The sequence below is a fragment of the Sinocyclocheilus anshuiensis genome, unplaced genomic scaffold (assembly GCF_001515605.1).
Source record: "Sinocyclocheilus anshuiensis isolate Anshui unplaced genomic scaffold, SAMN03320099.WGS_v1.1 scaffold261, whole genome shotgun sequence".
NCBI lineage: Eukaryota > Metazoa > Chordata > Actinopteri > Cypriniformes > Cyprinidae > Sinocyclocheilus > Sinocyclocheilus anshuiensis.
In genome coordinates, this window is record NW_015536515.1 from 988,954 (window position 1) to 1,012,008 (window position 23,055).

At 37.0% G+C, this 23,055-nt stretch overlaps 2 protein-coding genes across 2 annotated transcripts in view; both read right to left on the minus strand.

Annotated features, from left to right (window-relative positions):
• The window catches only part of LOC107693002 (utrophin-like), a 9,088-nt gene extending 3,189 nt beyond the window's left edge, over window positions 1-5,899 (minus strand). Inside the window, exon 1 of the mRNA XM_016492252.1 lies at window positions 5,801-5,899. Coding sequence (XP_016347738.1) covers window positions 5,801-5,899 — 99 coding nt within the window. The remainder of the gene's footprint in view (window positions 1-5,800) is intronic.
• A 3,463-nt stretch (window positions 5,900-9,362) lies between these two features.
• Window positions 9,363-11,859, minus strand: LOC107693177 (syntaxin-11-like). Its single transcript, XM_016492472.1, has 2 exons — window positions 11,719-11,859; window positions 9,363-10,835 (listed from the first exon to the last, which is right to left on the minus strand). The coding sequence occupies exon 2, from the start codon at window positions 10,828-10,830 to the stop codon at window positions 9,949-9,951; it is 882 nt and encodes a 293-aa protein (XP_016347958.1). The 5' UTR covers window positions 10,831-10,835; window positions 11,719-11,859; the 3' UTR covers window positions 9,363-9,948.
• Between the last annotated feature and the right edge of the window lie 11,196 nt (window positions 11,860-23,055).

Sequence of the window (23,055 nt, forward strand, 5' to 3'; positions counted from 1 at the left end):
TCTTCCGATAAAGAAATAAACTCAGACTTACTCAAACTTAGATGGCCTGAATGTAAGTACATTTTTAGCAAATTTTCATTTTTGGGTGAACTATTCCTTTAATGCAGGGTCACAAAATCTGGAAAATGCATGACTAACAATCAGGTTCCAAAACACATTTGTGGTTGACAGAACACTTACCTACTTACAAAATAAAGTATAACCTCAAATTGCACACACCTCACCTGCCTCCAACAGTCTGCTGTAATTCCTATCCATAAAACTTCAATTTATGGTGACAGTTTCCTTAAAGCCTCCACAGACATAATGACTGGTTGGTTTATATCAGAAAAATGTAGCTCTCTCGTTTAGGGCCACAGTGATGATATACAGCCAAGGAAAGTCATCAAACAGAGACATAACAGACAGTCTTTGCTTATTATGCTGGAATCCATTAATATGTGTTCTGCTAACAAGTGGAGCTGGGAAAGATGAAGGATGAAATGACACTTGCCATCATTATTACTGCTAACGATGCTAAAAACATGAAATAGCTTGATCAGATCTATTACAATTTTGTGTGCTCATTGCATGCCTTAATGAGGTTGTAGTACAAATTTACACAAGTATAAAAAAATGAATGAGATAGAAAAAATACACTGCGATTTCCAGCGTCAACATTTTCATATTAGAGCATTCACCAAGTTATTTATAAGTACAATGACACAGCAAATGACGGATTTCCGAGCAATCTGATGTGAAATTCATGAACTGGAACCACCCCTTCGATCACTTTTGCGCTTGGATCAAAACATAAAAGTCTCTTCCTGGTGTTAGGACAATAAACTGAAGAACTCTATTACATATTGTAAGTGGAAAGATAGTTAATTAATATAACTGTAAAAATCAATGGTTAATATTTGAAAGCTGATAATGTATTACCCTCGATCCAGTTATTTTATTATAACTCAACACAGCCTAGCGATAAAAGCACTATAACAAAAACACAAACGGTGCGTTCCAAATGGGATATATCGCCTTCCGAAGGGCACTTCGGAGTGAAAACAATCATGGCCGCCATATTAAAGGGTCGTTCCAAACCGAAGTGCTCAAAACTGGCCACTTCAAAGGGCCCTTCTGAATGAAGGATTTCGAAGGGTACAACTGATGGACACTTCGGGCTCCCATGATCCTTTGCGCAGATTCTTTGCATGATGACGGCGCCTCTGTGTGGGCACGTGATGATGACACAGAAGGGCACTTCAAGAAACAGTTGTTTGGTCCCCTACACCCTTCAACCCTTCGAAGCTCTCACTCCGGAGGGTAAACCCTTTGAAGGAATTAGGGCATAGGGATGAGCCCTTCCGAATGGAACGCAGGGAAAGACAGCGTGATCCGTGTAGTCCGATTTACAAACAAATTACTCTTATGAGCCATTTAAATTAATCATTCAAACAGTCTGATTCGTTCATTTAATGAATCAACTCCAAGTCCAACGGAGCTACTGAATCAACACTTACTGAACTGGAAGTTCCATGTGAGTGCATCATTACTGTAATATAGCCTTTAGCTGCTTTTACTTGCTGTTCAACCAAGAGAGCATTATGCTTGAAAACATGAAAATTTATAACATAATATCTAGAGCTTTTAAATTATATTAATTCTTGTTAGTGAGATTTAAAGGGGTCATGAACTGGCTTTTTTATTATTTTATACTGTTGTCTGCGGTCCACTTATGACGTTTGCATGTTTTTTACATTCAAAAACATCAAAATCAATAAGTAATAGGCCATTTTCTGCCTGGTTTTGATTTCGGTACAACACCGGCTCGAGAAACACTATGGGCGTGCCGCATTGAAGACTTGGAAGTAAACGCCCACTGCTATGATTGGATAACAGTTTTGCATAGTAAACTAACTTTCTGTGTGTCTGTTTGACAAGCTGCATCCTTCATAGTTGGAGCCTTCTGTGACTTTGGTTAGACACGTACACATAATCAGGACATATCAAGCGATCTCTAGCAAAGCAATAGTGATGCATAGTACAAATATTTTTTACTCACATAAGTGTGCTGCGCCTTTCCTGTCATATCTAATCAGAGCCGACCCTCCCTATACGCAAAGTATGCAAGCTGCATAGGGCCCCCTTGCTCTCAAAGATGATTTCATTTTAGTTTCGTTTTTTAATTTGGTCAGCGGTTATGAAAACATGAATGTTCATTTCTTTTAATGCGGTACGCTGTCGCCCTTTCTATGTAAAAATCAGTCAAATCATGTAACGTTAATGTCATACAGACTCTTGCTCGAGACAAAAAAAAAAAAAAACGAGTTGAAAGCGTACCAAGCCGCGGAAGAGACACTGTTTCTCAAGCGCTCTCCGTGAACGCGATTCGAGACGGAGTGAACACGGACAAAGGCGTTTCATTCATTCATAACTCGCTCCCCACCCCCGCAGTTTTGCGTAGGGCCCCCAGAAGTCTAGGATCGGCACTGTATCTAATATAGACGGCACAGCATTGCTTTTTAATTTCAGTCTCTCTGCAAATCCAGTGTCGACCTGTGTCTTGTTTACAAAGGAATCCGCGGTGAAATGAAGCGAACAAATGCTCAATGCTTTACTCACGTGAGCTGAAACTTCATTAAAAAAGTTTAACCACGCATTCCTATTATTTGAATCTGAAGGAAGGTTATGCAGCGACTGTGTCCTTCCACAACCAGGCACTGCACAATATTTTGCAATCTTTAACGGCATGTTTATTGCTTGGTTGTTCGATCCGGATTAGCACCACGAAACAGTTGTTTGGTCCCCTACACCCTTCAACCCTTCGAAGCTCTCACTCCGGAGGGTAAACCCTTTGAAGGAATTAGGGCATAGGGATGAGCCCTTCCGAATGGAACGCAGGGAAAGACAGCGTGATCCGTGTAGTCCGATTTACAAACAAATTACTCTTATGAGCCATTTAAATTAATCATTCAAACAGTCTGATTCGTTCATTTAATGAATCAACTCCAAGTCCAACGGAGCTACTGAATCAACACTTACTGAACTGGAAGTTCCATGTGAGTGCATCATTACTGTAATATAGCCTTTAGCTGCTTTTACTTGCTGTTCAACCAAGAGAGCATTATGCTTGAAAACATGAAAATTTATAACATAATATCTAGAGCTTTTAAATTATATTAATTCTTGTTAGTGAGATTTAAAGGGGTCATGAACTGGCTTTTTTATTATTTTATACTGTTGTCTGCGGTCCACTTATGACGTTTGCATGTTTTTTACATTCAAAAACATCAAAATCAATAAGTAATAGGCCATTTTCTGCCTGGTTTTGATTTCGGTACAACACCGGCTCGAGAAACACTATGGGCGTGCCGCATTGAAGACTTGGAAGTAAACGCCCACTGCTATGATTGGATAACAGTTTTGCATAGTAAACTAACTTTCTGTGTGTCTGTTTGACAAGCTGCATCCTTCATAGTTGGAGCCTTCTGTGACTTTGGTTAGACACGTACACATAATCAGGACATATCAAGCGATCTCTAGCAAAGCAATAGTGATGCATAGTACAAATATTTTTTACTCACATAAGTGTGCTGCGCCTTTCCTGTCATATCTAATCAGAGCCGACCCTCCCTATACGCAAAGTATGCAAGCTGCATAGGGCCCCCTTGCTCTCAAAGATGATTTCATTTTAGTTTCGTTTTTTAATTTGGTCAGCGGTTATGAAAACATGAATGTTCATTTCTTTTAATGCGGTACGCTGTCGCCCTTTCTATGTAAAAATCAGTCAAATCATGTAACGTTAATGTCATACAGACTCTTGCTCGAGACAAAAAAAAAAAAAAACGAGTTGAAAGCGTACCAAGCCGCGGAAGAGACACTGTTTCTCAAGCGCTCTCCGTGAACGCGATTCGAGACGGAGTGAACACGGACAAAGGCGTTTCATTCATTCATAACTCGCTCCCCACCCCCGCAGTTTTGCGTAGGGCCCCCAGAAGTCTAGGATCGGCACTGTATCTAATATAGACGGCACAGCATTGCTTTTTAATTTCAGTCTCTCTGCAAATCCAGTGTCGACCTGTGTCTTGTTTACAAAGGAATCCGCGGTGAAATGAAGCGAACAAACGCTCAATGTTTTACTCACGTGAGCTGAAACTTCATTAAAAATAAAGTTCAACCACGCATTCCTAATATTTGAATCTGAAGGAAGGTTATGCAATGACTGTGTTCTTCCACAACCAGGCACTGCACAATATTCTGCGATCTTCTACGGCATGTTTATTGCTTGGTTGCTCGATCCTTTTTAGCACCACTCATGTTATTTCCCTACTATGTCATGTGCGAATCAGGAAGCGGTGTTTAACCTATCTATTACGTCATAGGTAAGCACATTCCAGGATCTGGTGTTTGCTGGGCCTGGTGTCAATAAAAGCTTTTATTTCAGTAACAAGGACGTTTTCAGTTCTGAAACTTACCGGATATTCTTTTAGTAAGATGACTTCTTATATATCAAAAGCTCAAGTAAAAGTTGATTTCTCAATTCATGACCCCTTTAAACTCCTGGAACTGTCTTGCCTGTTAAGAACGAACTTATTTCTTTTATTCTTATTTCTTTTATTTATTTGTTCATCCTCAATCCATTTTATTCCAAATGGAGACCACACTATAAGGCTCAATTAAAATGTTTGTAAAAGTGTACAAAATGCTTTTAGAGACTTGCCTAATAAATATAATAATTCCCTAACTTAGTCTTTCGAAAGAGTTGTGAAACTTGGCGTCTTTGAGATAAGCAATAAAGGTTGCTTTTAGTCAGAGAAATCAGAGTCTGGCACACTTGTGGTGATGAAGACATTAAGAAGAAGTTCATAAATGTCAATGCATTAATGTTCTTGCCATCTCATAGATATGGTGCCAGCTGCAGTTTGTGAATAATGCAACATCTCTCTGTGAACAACAGTCTTCTTGAAACCGTAGAAGAAAAGACTCAGAGGAACTAGGGCAAGTGTGACCAGGATGGCCGAGTGGTTAAGGCGTTGGACTTAAGATCCAATGGGCAAATGTGCTCGTGGGTTCAAACAATTTTCAATGAAATGAAGTAATGCTCTCTGTGAAGAATAGTCAAAAGTAATGCTGGGTTGTTGTGATGAGATTGCATTATGAGAAACAGTGCTGACTTATCAGTGTTGTTCAGAGGAGCCAAACATGTATATAATGTCACTGATGCACTAATCTCTGTGTAATTGATAAGACTTTAGATCAGGAGTGTCAAACTCAATTCCTGGAGGGTCGGAGCCCTGCAGAGTTTAGATTCAACCCTAATCAAACACACCTGATCCAACTAATCAAGTCCTTCAACCTGATCTAAAACTGTGTCCAGGATGGCCGACTGGTTAAGGTGTTGGATTTAAGATCCAATGGACAAATGTCCTCATGGGTTCAAACCCCACTCCTGGTGGAGACCTGAGATTTTAAAGAGATTACATTAAAGTTTGAGATGCAAATTTCTGTGTTATTCATGAAACACAATACAATACTTCTTAGAGAATAAACAACTGTGGCTTTCTGGACAAGATTCCTGATCAAGTCAATGAATGAACTGTAAAAGCTACTGCTGCTTTGTTTCACTATAAACTCCAGTTTAGCCACAGATGCATCTGTTTGCAATATCACTGAATGTTAAAACTTGGTTAATGCACTTTTCAATTCTTGTGATGCTACCGAACCCTCTAAACGACTGAGAATCTATGATTCACACATTCATCAACAGATCTGAATAAAATGCACCTTCATAGTAAACAAAGTAATTTAAACACTCTTTTACCTTGCACAGTTTCTGATAACGTGGTGACGTGACAGCCATTCTTTGGATGTGTTGTAGAAAAAGCATCACTTTCTGCAGTGAAGATCTCACCACAGCCATTATCTTCAGACTGTTGGGCTTGTTTAAGATTCGCATCCTAAAGGATTTCCACTCCTGATGTTTGCACAGTTAGCACATCATCTCAGCTTTGAAAGTGGATCCAAATACTCCTACAGCATGTCCAACTTACTGTAAGAGGTCATTTGCAAATGTGTAGTAGAGAAAACGCCTCTCCAAAGCAGCAAACAAAGCCAGCACAAAGATCCAACTCAAGAGATGTCCTGTCTTCAGGCTTGTACTTTAATCTTCAAAGGGATACTGAACAATGAAGAGAGAGTGATTCAGAACCATGAAAATTGAAAGTTGGACTACAGTGCAAAAGCTTGTTTCCTTGTCAGCAAAAACTCCCTGTCTGGATGTGAAGATGCTGAGGAGAGAATGAGAGTCTGAGTGAGTGGCAGAGAGAAAGCAAGAGAGAGAGAGATTTGGCGAGGGCGCAGTATCCACACAACAAGACTGCTTTATACAGTGAGGACCATTAGTCTTATACAGTCAAAATGCAATATTTTCCATTGCAAAATGTATTAAATAAAAAGATGTGTGATTTCAGAACATCTTAGTATTTGGTTTGTCATATTTTTCTTGCTCTACTGACAGCAGCACTAGAGCTGACAAGAATAAACCCTGATGAATCCAATATGATTTGAGATGTTCTGAAGAACATTTGACCATCTGTACAAACAGTCACATGATCAATGTCAAAAATATCTTGGATTCTTTTCTTTGAAATACAGGCAGACAATATCTGGAGAGTATACAAGAACAACTGAAATAAATACACTTTTTAAACTTTAAAGCACTTTTACAGTGACAATATGGAGCTCATACACGAGGAGGAAAAAACACCTCAATTTTATTCAGAGGCTCAAACTGAGGAAAAATGCAATTTGGTACAGCTGGTGATATTTATATGGCCACAAAGTAAGATTAAATTCTGATAGCTTGTAATGTAAATCAATAAGATCTTTAACAGTATAGCAGTCAACTTACATAAAATGCATATAAATATCAGTTGTTACTCTATATCTTCAAATAATTTGTCTTAGTAAGATGCCATTTAAATGCTTAGTTTTATGATCAAAAATTTAGTTTTTATTGTGGGGCAAAACATTTAATGCAATGATGATTGAGATGAACAAAAGCCTGATTTATTAACAATATAAAGGTTATTCTTACATTCTCTTTATAAAAATCAGAAACCTGAGAAGGATGTTTTTAGAATGCCACTAAAAAGCCTTTTCCTTGTAAAAAAGTATGAACTACCAATCAGATGGCACATGGCAAGTGGTGGCATAATTTGTTCTGTGACCAGGATGGTTGAGTGGTTAAGGCATTGGATGTAAAATCCAATGGACAAATGTCCTCATGGGTTCACACCCCACTCCTGGTAAAATACACAAGTGTTCTACATGCATTAGTATTATGTTTACAGGTATGACTGTCAACAAACAGGTTTCTGAAAAGTAATCTTGAAACAAACCAGCAACCAGACAAACTAAAATAACAACATTATAATAACAATTTCAGTAAAATGCCAAATTGTTCCCAGCTTTTTGCAATAATTTGTTTTGCTAAATAATTACACATTTCAGCAGCGAGAACACTCCAAACGTGTTTTATTATGAAAAGCAACTAGAGCATGTTTGTTTACATACCAACAGTTTAGTTATTACCATATCTTACACCAATTATAATTTATTCAGTTGCTTACAATCCAGTTACTTGATATGGGGGGTGGAGTCGTGGCCTAATGGTTAGAGAGTCGGACTCGTAACCCAAAGGTTGTGGGTTGTAGGTGGGGGGCGTGAATGTACAGCGCTCTCTCCCACCTTCAATACTTGAGCCCTTGAGCAAGGCACCGAACCCATGAATGGCTGCCCACTGCTCCGGGTGTGTGTTCACTGCTGTGTGTGTGCACTTTGGATGGGATAAATGCAGAGCACTAATTCCAAGTACGGGTCACCATACTTAGCCTCACGTCACGTCAAACTCAAAAACAAACTTGATCTTCGTGTAACACATGTGACTCTCTTTTGAGACAAAAAATACAATGCTGACATCTAGTGGTGACTGTCAATAGAGGGCTCTAACAGAGTGTAAATAATATCTCAATTTTATCTTTTTCTCATTCAGTGCATTTGTAACTTGCTCATTATATAGAAAAACGGTACGAAGGCACTACGGAACTACTAAAACGCTACAGAATTGAAGTTCAGAAGCAGCATGGCTGAGTAGTTAAGGCATTGGTCTTAAGATCCAATGGACAAATGTCCTCGTGGGTTCGAACTCCACTCCTGGTAGAACATTTAAGCATAATGTGACAATATAGCTACATAACCAACAGTGAAACAAGTAACTAAGTAGTCTCCCTCATAGGCTACACCCAGTTCAAGTCTTGCATACTCTACTAATGAGCTGATGAGTTGAATCAGGTGTTAAATGAAGGAGACATACAAAGTATGCAGTGGTTGGAGGTGACCAGGACAGGTTTGAGAACCACTGGCCTAGTACATCAATGAAGTGATGTGAAGTGTGTCCAAGTATGGTGACCCATACTTGGAATTTGTGCTCGGCATTTAACCCATCCAAGGGCACACACACCATAAAAACACACACGGAGCAGTGGGCAGCCATATTGCTGCGGCACCCAGGGAGCAGTTGGGGATTCGGTACCTTGCTCAAGGGTCTCACCTCAGTCGTGGTATTGAGGGTAGAAGAGAACTGGTTATTCACTCCCCCCACTGACAATTCCTGCAGGACCTGAGACTCAGGTTACAAATCTTCAGGTTTGTAACCTTCAGGTTACAAATCCGATTCTCTAACCATTAGGCCACGACTGCCCCAAAAGTCACAACTTTGGTGAGACATGCTTAGTTAATACATCAACAGCTCTTAAACAGTCTAACCCCAGTTTACGTCTTGCTATAAAATTCAACCAAATGCAAATGCATATAATTATAATTTTTCAAATGGAGGATTGCATTAACCCCATGGGGATAAGCCAACCAGAGACCAAGATGGCGGGTGGTTAAGGCAGGGGTGTCAAACTCAATTCCTGGAGGGCCGGAGCCCTGCAGAGTTTAGATTCAACCCTAATTAAACACACCTGATCCAACTATTCAAGTGCTTCAGGCTTATTTGAAAACTACATGGTATGTGTGTTGGAGCAGGGTTGGAACAAAACTCTGCAGGGCTCCGGCCCTCCAATGAGTTTGACACCCCTGGGTTAAGGCGTTGGATTTAACATCCAATGGACAAATGTTGTTGTGAGTTCAAACCCCACTCCTGGAAAACCAGAGAGAGATTTACAAGCATTATTGTTGACTTGAACCCTTTGCAAGTAAATGTGGTTCTCAAAAGAGATTGATTTCTCACGCTGATTCTGATGAAAATGCAACAATGTAAAAAAATTAAAAAAAAAAAGTTCTCAGTTTTTGTTCAAATAAATAAGACTGCAGGGTTTTATATTCAAACCAACAAACACTTTTACACAATGGCTTTTGCAAGTTATATAGCAGAAGTAACTTTCAAACTTGGGAAACCTTCACTGATGCAATACTATGTATTTCACAAATTTCCTATGAGAAGCACAATATGGTGATCAAACAAACGTAAATGCATTAAAAGATAAAATATTTATTAAATTAATGCAACCATACATACACATACACAAATGTACCTTAAAGCAGTAGATTCATCAGTAAAACATGTTTCTGTATAATATTTGCTTGTGCACTGTACATGGGCGTAAAACACTTTTTACTTGCGGTTTCCTTTTTAATATCTTTTACACATCAAGTAAATGTCCTGCGACTCTCACAGAAGTTTAGCAGTGAGATTGCAGTATCACTTCAGCTCACTTGCATTGCAGCTCCTGTGGTTTACAAGAAGACACAACATTTTTCGCAATGACAACCATCAAGCTCAGGCACTAGGCATTGGTTGGTCTCTTCAGAGCAAATCACATGACATGGGTTAACACTAGCATGCAAGACTGTTGTTCGTTTAATATGGTATGGCTTATGTGAAATGGAAGGCGGCAACACAGATCATTTATTGCAACATGGAAAACAGCAACAGAAGAGCTGTCGACAAGGGTTTTTCTTCTTATATTTGACAGCCTTCTTTATCTGAGTTGTGGCTTTGACCACAAAGTCTTGGGTGGCATATACATTGGCCTCAATGTTGTCCACCATGGGCCCTTGTTCCTCCACCAGCAAGGCCAGCTGGAAAAACAGATCATGGATGTCTCTGATGCGACTCTCTAACTCCAAAAGCTCCTTATGGCGATTCTCGATCTCAGTGAGCGCTGAGCGAGCGGTTCGCCCGTCTGTGAGCAAGTCGTCAGAAAACACATTCCACTTGCCTGTCTCGATCATTTCTTCGATTTGATCTCCAGTCACTTCTTTACCCATGATCTTCACTTGCCTTTGGATGCGAGACTTGCAGTTGTCCCTCTGCGCCATTTCGGCACTGTTGTATTCATTCATGGCCTCGTGAAAAGAACCCGTTATAGAGACGAACTGGCCGCGTACCATGCGCGCCAAAGCCGAATGAGCTCCGTGTATCTCCTCCAAATCTTTACAAAGTGCATCCATCTTCTGTATCTGAGCATACAGGTTCTCCCCTTTAGTTTTGATGTTGCGTGCGATCGTGTTCGAGTCGCGTTTGATGCTGCTAATGCGTCTGACGGAGGTGAGAAAGCGCGTGTTCTGCTTGCCCAGTCTCTTCACCTCCATTCGGAGTTGGGCGATTTCTTTCTGGATCGATTGGACTTCTCTGAAGGTGCCCTCCATGATGTCCTCACCCTCGAACACCACCGCATTCTGTTCAAATTCACCACTGTCCACATCCTCTCCGCTATCTACTTGGTCTTCCTCTCTGTGGTCTTTGGTGGGAACACCTCCCAGTTCAACTAGCCTGTCTCTCATCTTTCCTGGGAAATAAAGATTAAACCAGAGGGAAATTCAGTTTGTTCGACTTTATGACCTACATGACAGGCTTTGAGATCTTTACTGCATCGTATGCAGACACATACAATCAATATACAATCAGACACTGTTCAAAATTCAGGCCTGAAAGCCTCTCATTGATAGTTTTCAGTACCATTCGCCATGAAACTTAATTAAATATAAGACCAGAAGTATCTGTCATTTAGTCACCGCAATGGCAACCATGATGCTGCACATTTCCCACCTGAGATATGGTCACCAAAATAAAAAGGGTGGGGACTTCCCTTTAGTCCTCTGTTGAACACCATGAGGCAATAAGAGCAAATACATGATTACGTGCTTAAATCTAAAGTCCTGGAGTAAACGCATTATTGTCTCATTGTGAACATACAAACCACAAGCAACAGCAACAACAACACAAGTGAACTGAACAGTCTTCTAGTCTTTTCCCGGATGTAAACTCAACATTGATATATTACATTGGTGCACAATGTACATATTAAACGTAATAATGTGTGCAAGTTCAGCCACAGAAATAAAAACTGACTGTATACCAGTTTGATATTGTGAACACTGATTCAGTTTCTCGATTTAGGTGAAAAAAATAACTGAGCATCTTCATTTTCACTTTCTTAAAAATAAAGCAGTCTATAGCTCACAAAATTAACCATAATTCAGTCTAATTGGAATAAAACAGAAGAACAACGCTTAAACGAACAACGCAATCATGCTGTAATTTCAATTTCCTCGTTTAGGCTAATGTAGAGTACGCGTTTGATTTGACGTTTCGCTAAACAACCTCGCGACAAACTTTTTGTGTGCATCGAATTCAAATGAGTTAAAATGATACATAAACTGTCACGTTACCTTATTTCATGCACCCTTGTTCAATTCAAACGCTATTAACGCGAACTTCTGTCGTTTTCTAACGCGCATCCCATCTCAGGTCACATCGTTGCAGGAAATAACGTTGCAGGCAAATGACTGACTGACTTTGACTGCTGGGAGTTTCCGATAAGTCAAAACACGAAAGTTTACTGACGTTTTCTTAAGTTTAAAATAAAGAGTTACCTTGCAAACATTTACCAAAGTAATAGTACAGTTTTACTATGGTAACTTTTGGTATCTGGAAAAAGCTTATCATAGTAATTTATGATATTATAAATTACTATGATACGCTTTTTCCAGATACCAAAAGTATATATATATATATATGCTATTCATAAATATATCTATTATATTTAAGACGTCTAGGTATTTTTAGATTCATACGTATATGTTAACAGTGTTGGGGGTAACGCATTACAAGTAACGCGAGTTACGTAATCAGATTACTTTTTTTCAAGTAACTAGTAAAGTAACGCATTACTTTTTAATTTACAAGAGAATATCTGAGTTACTTTTTCAAATAAGTAATGCAAGTTACTTTTTTCCAATTTATTGATTGACAGCTCTCCTGCCCCCATGTTGAGAGAAATCAGATGTTACTGTAGTTCTAAAATAAATATTAATATGCATTCATTCATCTCACTCACAAAACAAAAAAAAACACAGATTCAGTATTCCTCAAAATTAATAAAAATAATGCAACTCAGAATATGACGCAAACCTGCAATAATTAAATGTTAAACAACACAAATATCCTTTATGTATTTAATGCCATTCTGTTAACCAAAGTCTTTGCTTCTGACCTTCGATGATCCAGTTCAACCATACTAATAAGCAAAAATTATTCTAGAAAAACATTTATGTGTCTTTTTTTATTGCTGAAGTGTGTTGAAATTTCTTCTTCTGCATTCTACTGTACAGACGTAAATTTACTTTCCCTTCAGCCTGAGGCTTATTCATTTCACTTTTGGTGTGAAAAGGCTTTTATATTTGTCAAAAATAGAACTTTTTTAATTTAAAAACAAACAAGCAAGCCCTGTCCAGATTTTAAAAGTAACGCAAAAGTAACGTAACGCATTACTTTCCATAAAAAGTAACTAAGTAACGTAATTAGTTACTTTTTTAATGAAGTAACGCAATATTGTAATACATTACTTTTAAGAGTAACTTTCCCCAACACTGTATGTTAATGTGGTGCATGGTATATATCATTTGCATGACTGGTGTTTTAACTTTTCTTTTGAGTTCTTTGACACTTTAAAAACCCTAAAATGCCACATTTTCCTCCAAATATCATCATAACACGGATGTTTAAAATCCCTTCCCATCATTCTTCTTTTAACATTTTCAGCTCACACGTTGCAGTTTTCGACTTTCACATTGCAAATTCGGTGGCTGATTCTGTAGTGCAAAATCAATCACTTCTATTTTTACCAAGGCAGTTGAAAAAATAATCAATTTATAATTGTGGCAGTGTTTGGGCCTAACTTGTCAATGCTAATTAAAAAAAAAAAAACTACAGCCTCAGTCCAACAATCCAGCAAATTATGCTGCTTTGTTCTTGTCTTTTACCCATGACTGACAACCCATGAGACAAACAATTCATTTAAGTTCATTTAATTCTAAATACTTTGACAGTTTCTCTGGTAACAAGATACCCAAACCAGTTGTCCTCTGAGTTATGTGGGTATAGGCCTATTGATCTATTGTGCTTTAAACTATTGACCTTTTAGAGAGGATCTATAGGCCTGGTTAAATCTTAGACACACCAACCATTCTGTTTAGATGACAAGGAATTTTAGAGATATTGGTCAAAATACAAGCCATTTCCAAAGTGTAAATTGCTAGCAATTTAAAAATTCAGTAATTATAAATATCTGGCAGAATTAAAAGGTGTTGAGGTTCATAAATGTGACGTCAGGTGTTCTAACTCTATTGATTGGTTTACATTAGTTATAAAACTACTTCTAGAACCAACAGAAAACTAGATGAGTCACAGTAATCATGTGAGTCCAAAGCAGAAGTGAAACAGCTAATTTTCTGCACAACATGATAGCCATACTAAGCAACACAATTCAATGGTGTGTGCATATGCAGGATAAAATACTTTACACAAGATGATTCTATAATCAGATGTTTAGCTCTGTAATCTTAGAAGGAATTGGTCATTTGGTTCATGCACACACCGCATGATGGCAGTAGAGCTTGAATAATGATTTTCAGAACCTTGTGACCAAAACCTCACTGAAGTGTGAAATCTGTAAATTATAGCTCTTTGCTCTGTTGACTCTATATTTTTGTGAACACTTGTTTGAGCATTGCTGTTTTTTTCTGTTTCCTGTGCTTTTTTAAATATAGGCTGACCAGAAGAGTCTGGGTTTCCTCTTTGTACCATGGTTCCTTCCTTACTCTCAGGGTGTCAGGGATTTTTTGCTTTCTGCTCAATTTGTGCTTGCATCATAGCTGTAGGCCTATAACCAATGCAAAAATGTCAACTGAACTACAGCAGTCATGTATACTAACGTGACCGTCATACAGGCTAATTATACAGTACATTGTATAATTGTATGCATATAGCTTACCATTGTCTCCACAGCATCCACAGTATGCCTGCTTGAGGTCCAATCAATGTGTTATTTATTTGTATGTTTATTTAGTGGTTTTATGGAAATGTAATTCAGTCAGTATTTTATGCGTTCATATTTAATTTTAGTCTGTTTTACACTGCATTGAAATGACAGCATTGTATTGTACTAAGGACAAAACTGCTTTGTTTCAATTTTTATCGTTTTCTTAAATGTTGAACATTTTCGTGAATAATTACGTCCAAAGTGACATTTGAAACTTGAAGATTATTTGTCCATCAGGGCCTGTATCTCAGAAACATCTTAAAGGCACAATATGTAATTTTTCGCCGCTAGAGGGCGCGTATTCAAAATAAACAAAGAAGCAAAGGCGTAGTTTGATGATGCAGTGACTGAGTGTGGAATCATGGGAGTTGTCGTCTTCATCCCCACAGCCGAAGCAATCCAACGGGACTCGGGCAGAAATCATGGTCATGGATGAGCTAATGTATTAAAGATTTACTAACGTCATAGTATGAAGCAGAGTGAGGCTGAAAGCCGTCGAAGCGAAACGAGGCCACTGAACGAGCGTGACACACGGCTCGAAAGCAGCAGAGCTTTTATTATGCCACAGTCGACTGCTTCCACTCCTTCCGGTCGTGCGTATGTGGGAAAAAAAACAGTGCTGTTTTATCATACTAGATACATGTGAAAGTTCTGTTATAATGCTACTCTGTGCGGTCGTCGCCGGTCTATTAAAACACACAACCTAGAATCCAAACTTATCTGTATAGGATTTCACTTTGGTAATTTCACTTTGGAAATCTTAAATCAAGAATCAAGATAGGATGTAATACAGCACAATTCTTTACTTTTCATTTGTACTTACTGTTGTACCACTTATAATGTACAGTATTATGTACAGTATGTACAGCAATGGTTTTGCTTGTTAATGTCATAGTAATTATTTAAATATCAATTTTTGCTGTTGATGTTTGCAACTGATAGCATGCATATCAAGCTGATTAAATGCAACAGTGAGAAATCACATGAAGCAACTACTGACTAATTAAAACATGCAAATAAACACTGTAATTCAAATATAATTACCTCTAGTGCAGTCAGATGACAGTGATCAGAATATTTACTCAGGTCCATAGACTGGTTTTAGCGCACAGAGATATTGTTGTTCAATATCTGATTGAGTTTCTTTTCTGACCAGTGTATATTTCTAAGAATGCATTCTGTTATTGACAAAAAAAAAAAACTGCTCATTGTTTATCTGAAGTGATACAAGGAAATAACAGAGCCATATTAAAATTCTGACTTTTATCGATTTAAATCCTCAAGTATTCAAGCTTCTTTCAAGATAAACAAATGTGTCCTGGAAAGTGTTCTTGTTGTGTACAGCCATGATCCACAAAGATTTAACTTTTTACATCTGAAAGGTACTGGATGTCGAAACCTAACAAAACTGCAGGAATGCCAGTTTATGCCAAAACAAACCACAGGAATGGCTGCACTCAATTTAATCTCCCAAAATAAAATAAAAAATTAAAAAGTTAAAAAAAATTGTAAAACACACACAATACACTTGCTTGAATTTTTTTGCACACTGATATAGAGTATTGAAGCTTAATGTTGTTGGTGCATTTTCAAAAAAGTTTGCCTAATTCAAATTTATGGAGATTTTTTATGTTTTATCACTGTTTTGTAAGGTTACTGATTTTGTACACTGTATGTATTACTTTAAACTGCTTAGGCTAAGACATAACTCTTGTTTAAAAGTGTTTTCATTGTATGCTCAATTTGTTTATGCATCTAACTGAATTACATCCTTCCGCCTGAAGTTCTACCTGCAGTATCTGCTATATGAGAAAGAGTGCTTATGCTCAGCACAGTAAACAATGACACGCTGTGCAAACACTGAGGCTTCTCAAATGAATTATACGGTCAGAATGTAATTTTTATCATTAAATTAGGATATTAAATCACTTTAGGAAAAAGGATAAGCAATAGAATAAAACCCCTTGGACTTGATGGCAGGAGAGTTCATGACCTATCATGAACGGCGAGAATGTTTTTTTTTTTTAATGTTGGAATAGTTTTAATTACTTCATTGTTAGTTAATCTGATATGCAGAAAATGGTACATAGTGAATCCGGGACTTTGACATATTGGAAAGGATAAGTTAATTAGGCAGATCACAGAGTGTTTACAACTTTCCATCATGTGCAGCTGCTTCTGTAAAGACTAGGTTTTGAGTATGGTTTATTGTTCCCAATGTGTGTGGAGATGACAAGGAAACCAAACTTTTTTACACTCATATATAAAGATTTGCTGGTCGGCTTCCGAACAAACTACAATTATAATTTTGCTTTTGCTTTCATTTAGCTTAATTGAAATGACAGTTGTTGTATATAAGGTAATGCAGATTTAATATGAATTACAAATTCTATATGCCGAAAACTATGGCACAAGTGTAAAAGTGAAATGTACATTAATGATGTATTTCTAACTGATCTGACACTAAAATGTGTTTCTGTTGGAGTAATCTATTTTTAGTCAGGTTGAGGTAGTCATATTAAATAATATTTTTTCCATAAAACCAGTTTAGATGTTACAAAACGTGGATATACTATATACAATATTGTCATGCTACTCATCTTAGGAAGTGCTATATTCACCTTTTTTTTTTTGTTATTAATTCATCAGCTGATTTCCTAATCATCTGAAAAAATCTTGCATCAGTGCTTATTAGAAGAATGAACGTAGCAACTTAATCCTTTAAATACATACAAACATACATACATAAATGTACATCCTTTTTCTTAAATGTCCTCTGGCTCTCTGCCCTTCTGTAAATTTGTTTGCATTAAATGACTCCAAATTAGATTTTTCACTTACCATTAGCAAGCAACCACAACACACAATTATGTAATCAAACATCCTGCAAACAGGGAAATTTCCATTCCATTTCCCCATTATATTTACAAATGCAAATATAATGTACAGTACGTCTATTAAACATGATTAGTTAAATTTGTGATTGGTGACACTGAACAAATTGGTTGCAAAACAAGGTTGCTTGAACAGACAGACAAACTCTCACTATGAGAGGGATGTGCATGTCTGTAGATTATTCACATGCATCATTTCGTCCTGTTTCCAGGGCCTTTTAAACTGTATTATGTCTGAAGAAAACATCAGCTGGTTTTGGTTAGCTGAACTGTGACTCAAATTAACTGATCCTGTTAACTTAGTATGAGAATCTCCACAGCAGCTGCAGTGTTTCAGGGCCTTTGATTGAATTAGCATTCATGTTTGTCATGTGTTTGGAGATCTTTCTTGGCTTTCTTGCCCGTTGCTGTAACCGTCCATTTCTTTTATAAAGGAACAAAAACAAAGATAATTTGTTGTTATTTCTCAACAACAACTAATTATTCAATTTAAATGAACAATGACACATCAAAACTATATCTAGAAGTTTTCCACAAACAATTACTGTATCCTGTTCTGGTCAGGTCGTAAATCTGTTTTGTTTTTTGTCTGCTTGGTGATAAGCTCTTTTCTTATATACTTTTCAGTTTTGCTCCCACAATTAATCATTTATATCAGCAAACACTGAACCTTATAGTTGTTTTAGTGAGATACAGGTGCATCTCAATAAATTAGAATGTCGTGGAAAAGTTCATTTATTTCAGTAATTCAACTCAAATTGTGAAACTCGTGTATAGTTTTTTAATAGTTTGAATAAGTTTTATCTTTATATTATGAAGTTAACTAAACTTATAATTTTAAGTCATGCATGAACACTTACTTTTTTAAGTTGAAACAACACATAACTACTTATTCTAATATAGAATTTTAGGCTGTACGTGAAAGTGAAAGTGACTTCCCGTAATGACTTCCCGTCCTGTAATAACTAATCACAGCCATCATTTTACAGTGTATATAGTTTAATTTTTTTATTTATTTCAGTTTTAGTTATTTCAGTACATCTATTTAAACTAAATGAAAATGAGAGGGGGAGGGGCGATATACCGGTAGACACGATTAACTGGTAGAAATTTGAGATTTTGGACTATTGTCTCTATCGCGGTTACACGCTCATGTGACCTTGCTGTGCTACGTGGTCACGAAAACTTATCAAAACTTATCGGTTTAAAAACAAGTGTTTTTAAGCCGTTGAAACGCAATCAGCAGCGAAAGAGAACTCATTTAGCTATATATGTGCGTGCTGTCGGAGAGACGCTGTCGGAGAGGCGCGCGTAAGTGAAGACGGTGCTCACAGAGCGCGGCAGTATTTATTTTTTGCCACTTTATGAACGGTTAAATACACACACTTGTATGTGTCAAAAAAACCCGTCTTTGCAAGTATCCTCGTAAACACAGTAATTTAGGTCTTACGTGAAAACAAACAGCTGAGAAAGAAAACACGTGTAACAGTATATTGGATCCGGGCAGCTCTTAAAGTGACAGCAGTCTAATATACGTGTAACAGTATATTGGATCCGGGTAGCTCTTAAAATAACAGCAGTCTAATATTCCTGCTTTCTGTCATTCATTTTAATCAAACAAAAGAGAGAAAATCTCTCACAGCTCTTGACTACATCACTTTTGTAACTTTAATAAGAAGAAATATCTATTTAATTTACACAGTGAAGAATATGCATTTTTTTATACATTTAATTACTTTATACAATGTATGTAGCATTTCTTATTTATTTGTTCTACTGTAGTTTTTTTTTTGTCCTAATGCTTGTAATTAGTTTCTTATTCTTTTTTAATTGCTGCCTGTTTACTTGTCATCAGTGTGCTTGATTTTTTTAAATCTTTTTTTATTTTTTATTTTAGGCTAGTATTCGTTTTTTGTGATATTGACACTGGTGACAAGAATGACAATGAAATTTCAATGGTATCAAAAATTTTGATATCATAAAGACCTTATTTAAAGCAAAAATAAATTTAATGATATATATCGTTACCGTGAAATAAAATTACTCATATTGTGATATAAGATTTTGGTCATATCACCCACCCCTACTATCTATAAAATACTTTTTTTTTTTTTATATTTCATTTCAGTTAACCTTAATAATCATGCTTATAGTAGTTTGCTTTTTTATGTATTATGTGTGAACTCAAACTTGGATTTTATATGCTTGCATTTAGAATGTGATAAATCAAAAGGTTATTGAACAGCTTGTAGAACTGTCACTTCCTGCTCTGCTGTAAGTGATACAAGTTTTCTGTGAGATTTGGGTTCAACAACTTTGGGTTCGGTGGGCTCAGACCACCGGCATGTGTTTCTCTCTCCAGTGGATGACCCTAGACTGATCCACACAGCATCTGTGCACCAGCAAATTAGCTAACAGGAACATTTAATCTGCCCTAGATTTTATTTCCTGTTTTGTGTTATCTTGATCTTTAGGCCCAGTAGTTGATAATGTCTTCATGTTGATGATGTTCTTCATAAAATAAAATTTTGTGAATGGTTGAAGGTGAGGTGTGTCTCTGTGTTTGAGTCCTGCTGCAAACTCACACTGTTGGTTGAGAGAACTTGAGACAATCTTGTCATTTGTGGCCCAACTGGGCATTTCAAATGGGTTGTATTTTTGTTTGCAGCAGTAGAAATGGCAAATAAGAAGTTTTTAACAAATTTTGTTTTACAACCCAGTACAATGCTAAATAGAACAATTCTGTTTGCTGTTAAAGGAATAATAGTTCACTCAAACATGAACATCCTGATATTATTTACTTAGTTTTTTAAGGGAATGCATGAACTAATAAATGACATACCATGAGATGCAATGTATCTGTGCATACTGTAAATGCATGAATGTAAATATGATCCTGATACATCATGACGTCACACACCATTGTTTCTCATGTTCTTTGTGACTCTGCCAGGTTTGGATGTGTGCAATCTGAGCTTTGTTATGCCACTGTTTTGTCCTTTTTTGGAGCTTGACAGCCTTTGGTCAGTGTCTACATTTGCTGTATAGAAAAGTACATCATAGACATTTACCGTTTGTTATGTAATAAACAAAAGGTTGTTTTATAAATTTTAATTATCCTACTTTCTTGAAAGTCAAACCTTTCCTCTGAAGGCATGAAAATGTGTTTAGATAATTTACTTGAGAAATGCGGAACATAAGAAAACCATTGCAGAGCGTTTTATGTAGGGGCTGTTTGTCACACTCGTGATGTTTGAATTCACATGGCCTCATTTAGTCTCAAATTGCATTATGATGAAGGCTGTTCCTCCTCAGAATAACATTTGACCAGTCAGTTGATTTTAATTCACCCTATGCCTGTACTTTCCACCTTTCTGCTTTGGGGCATGAGCTGCCCAAAATGGCTGGAAAATCTATATTTTTATCTTTTTAAATAGTCCTGAATGTTAGAATGTCACAAAATGGTTCACTCCCATTGCTCTCAAATTAGCTGGCTTTTCTCTACATGCTATTACATAATCCATTTGCCATGGCTGTAAATTTGACTACAGATGTCAACACGAAATCTGCTTTTACAGTTTAACGTAATGTATTGTGCCTATATTTTAAAGTATTCACATTGACTGAGGTTCAAACAGATTCTAAATGAGGAGTTTGTGTTTGATGTATCTTTTACAGCAGCGTATGTCCCATAGTTTTGTATTAAAAAAGACTTTAATCTGTAATTGAATGTAAATAATGATATTTATTCATCATTTCTGTCATCCTTCTATTATTTATATCTTCTCTATACAATTTTGACATATTGGTTAAGGTTAAATTCAACTTAGCACATTACTACAACTAAAACAGTTTTAAAATAATGAAATAATTACAAAGAATGGCAAGAAACACATTGATTTAAGCATGACATTTTGAAGTAAGAAAACTGAAATACTATTTTCTTATAAAACACTCCAGTGATCTTTCTTTTATTTACAACTTCAAAATATTTTTTTTTTTTACAGTGTATTAGTTACAATAAAAGCAGAGCTTCCAGATGAACTGGTTGCTGGATGCCTTTTAACATTTATTAGTTGAAAAGTCATAAAGTTGTGTTGTTTGGAGACCTTTATTTCATTTTCTCATTTCAATGAATTACAAATCCTACATCTTTATATAGTGCTGCATGTGGATTCACAAAAGTTTTGGCTGGGCTTTTGTAAGACATTCACCTTCACTGTTCTTGAGCCACACCAGTGTTTATTTTACCTTGTGTTTGGGATTACTGAAAGAAATTTCATTCCCAGAGTCCCGGCAAACTCTGCCATTGGAAAGCAACTCAACACCATTATATTTCAACCGTCATGCTTCACTATTGGTTCTTTGAAAGGTGAGTAGTATTAAATCTGAGCCACACGTACTGCGCCATGGTACAACAGTAATACCCATTCTCTCAAGAAAAAAACTCGTAGTCTTGAGTGCAAATGGAGAAAAACTAACTTGGAAGTTTTTAGATATAAATAAAGGTGACTTGACTTGACTTGACTTGACATGTGTATGTGGCCACAATTATGCACACCCCCTTATAATAAACAGGTTTGCCTATTCCTGTCAAGGCAAATTTTAATGCTGTATATACTGTAATACTAGAAAATTCTATGCTTTCAATATTGCTGAAGCAGAAAGGCCCTTTTCTCTTCCAGCATGGTAATACTACTCTGCATGTAATGTGTTATTGAGACTGTTGTGGGGGAAATTACTGGCATGCACTTCTTCAGATCACACCTGCACAACTGCAAGCCAGGACTCCTTACTGACGCTCTTGAGCCTGAATTGGTGCAAATACCTGAATTTGCATGTTCCTTGTTCAATCAATGTTTAAGATTTAGTTAAAGGCCTTCCCAGAAGAGTTTACCCTTTTATAGGGAGCGATTCATGCTTTTTGAACATAAAACCACCCTCTTCAAACTTTTGCAACAAGGCTGGAAGCACAGAATTCTCTAGAATGCCATTAATATTTGTCTCACTGAAATCACTGGAATAGGCAAAACTGTTCATTGGAATTACCTGTTATTTAGGGAGTATCCACATACTTTATGTCATTTCATAATTAGTTTATATGACTAGGTGAGACATGTGAATTGAATTTCTGACCTTTCTTGACCTTTGTTTTAGTGTTCTGTTCTGAATTGGATTTAATGTTTAAAGGTCACATATTTTACACCTTTCTGGAGTTTTATTTGAGGTTTTGATGTCCTTAAGAATATATATTTGCGGTATAAGTACCAAAAACCATCTCAATATATTTTTACAGCTCCTTTCTCAGGAGCTCTGCTGAGAACAGGTCGATTTTGGCCTGTCTAATTAATATTCATGAGCCTCTCTTCTGATTGGCCTGTTGTTTTCTGAGTGACGCACGGCCAGGCCAACCACAGGTAACTAGGGTCAGCCGACGTCACAGTGCTAGCTGGAGGCAGCAAAACAAAGGGGAAACTGGAGGCGGCCCATTCAAACCAGCGCAGATTCGGCTACATAAGGAGCTTAAAATATCATCTTGTTGTGATGTTGGGTGCCAGAATCGACGTAATACAGCCTCAAATTAGAAATTTGATCGCATATCTGCTGCCACTGCCAGACAAAAACCGACGACAGCTATGGCTAAATGCGATAAAATGAGCGGACTGGACAGAAACGATCGTCAAAAATGCTTGCATTTGCAGCACACACTTCTTATTAGAAAAGGTTCAATAAAGTATTGTCTTTTGTTGTTATGGGTGTGTCTAAAGATTTCTTATGCATCTCATGTCTAT

Excerpts from the sequence above, each read along its gene's own strand:
- LOC107693177 (XM_016492472.1), bottom strand. The coding sequence starts at position 10,830 with ATGAGAGACAGGCTAGTTGAACTGGGAGGTGTTCCCACCAAAGACCAC.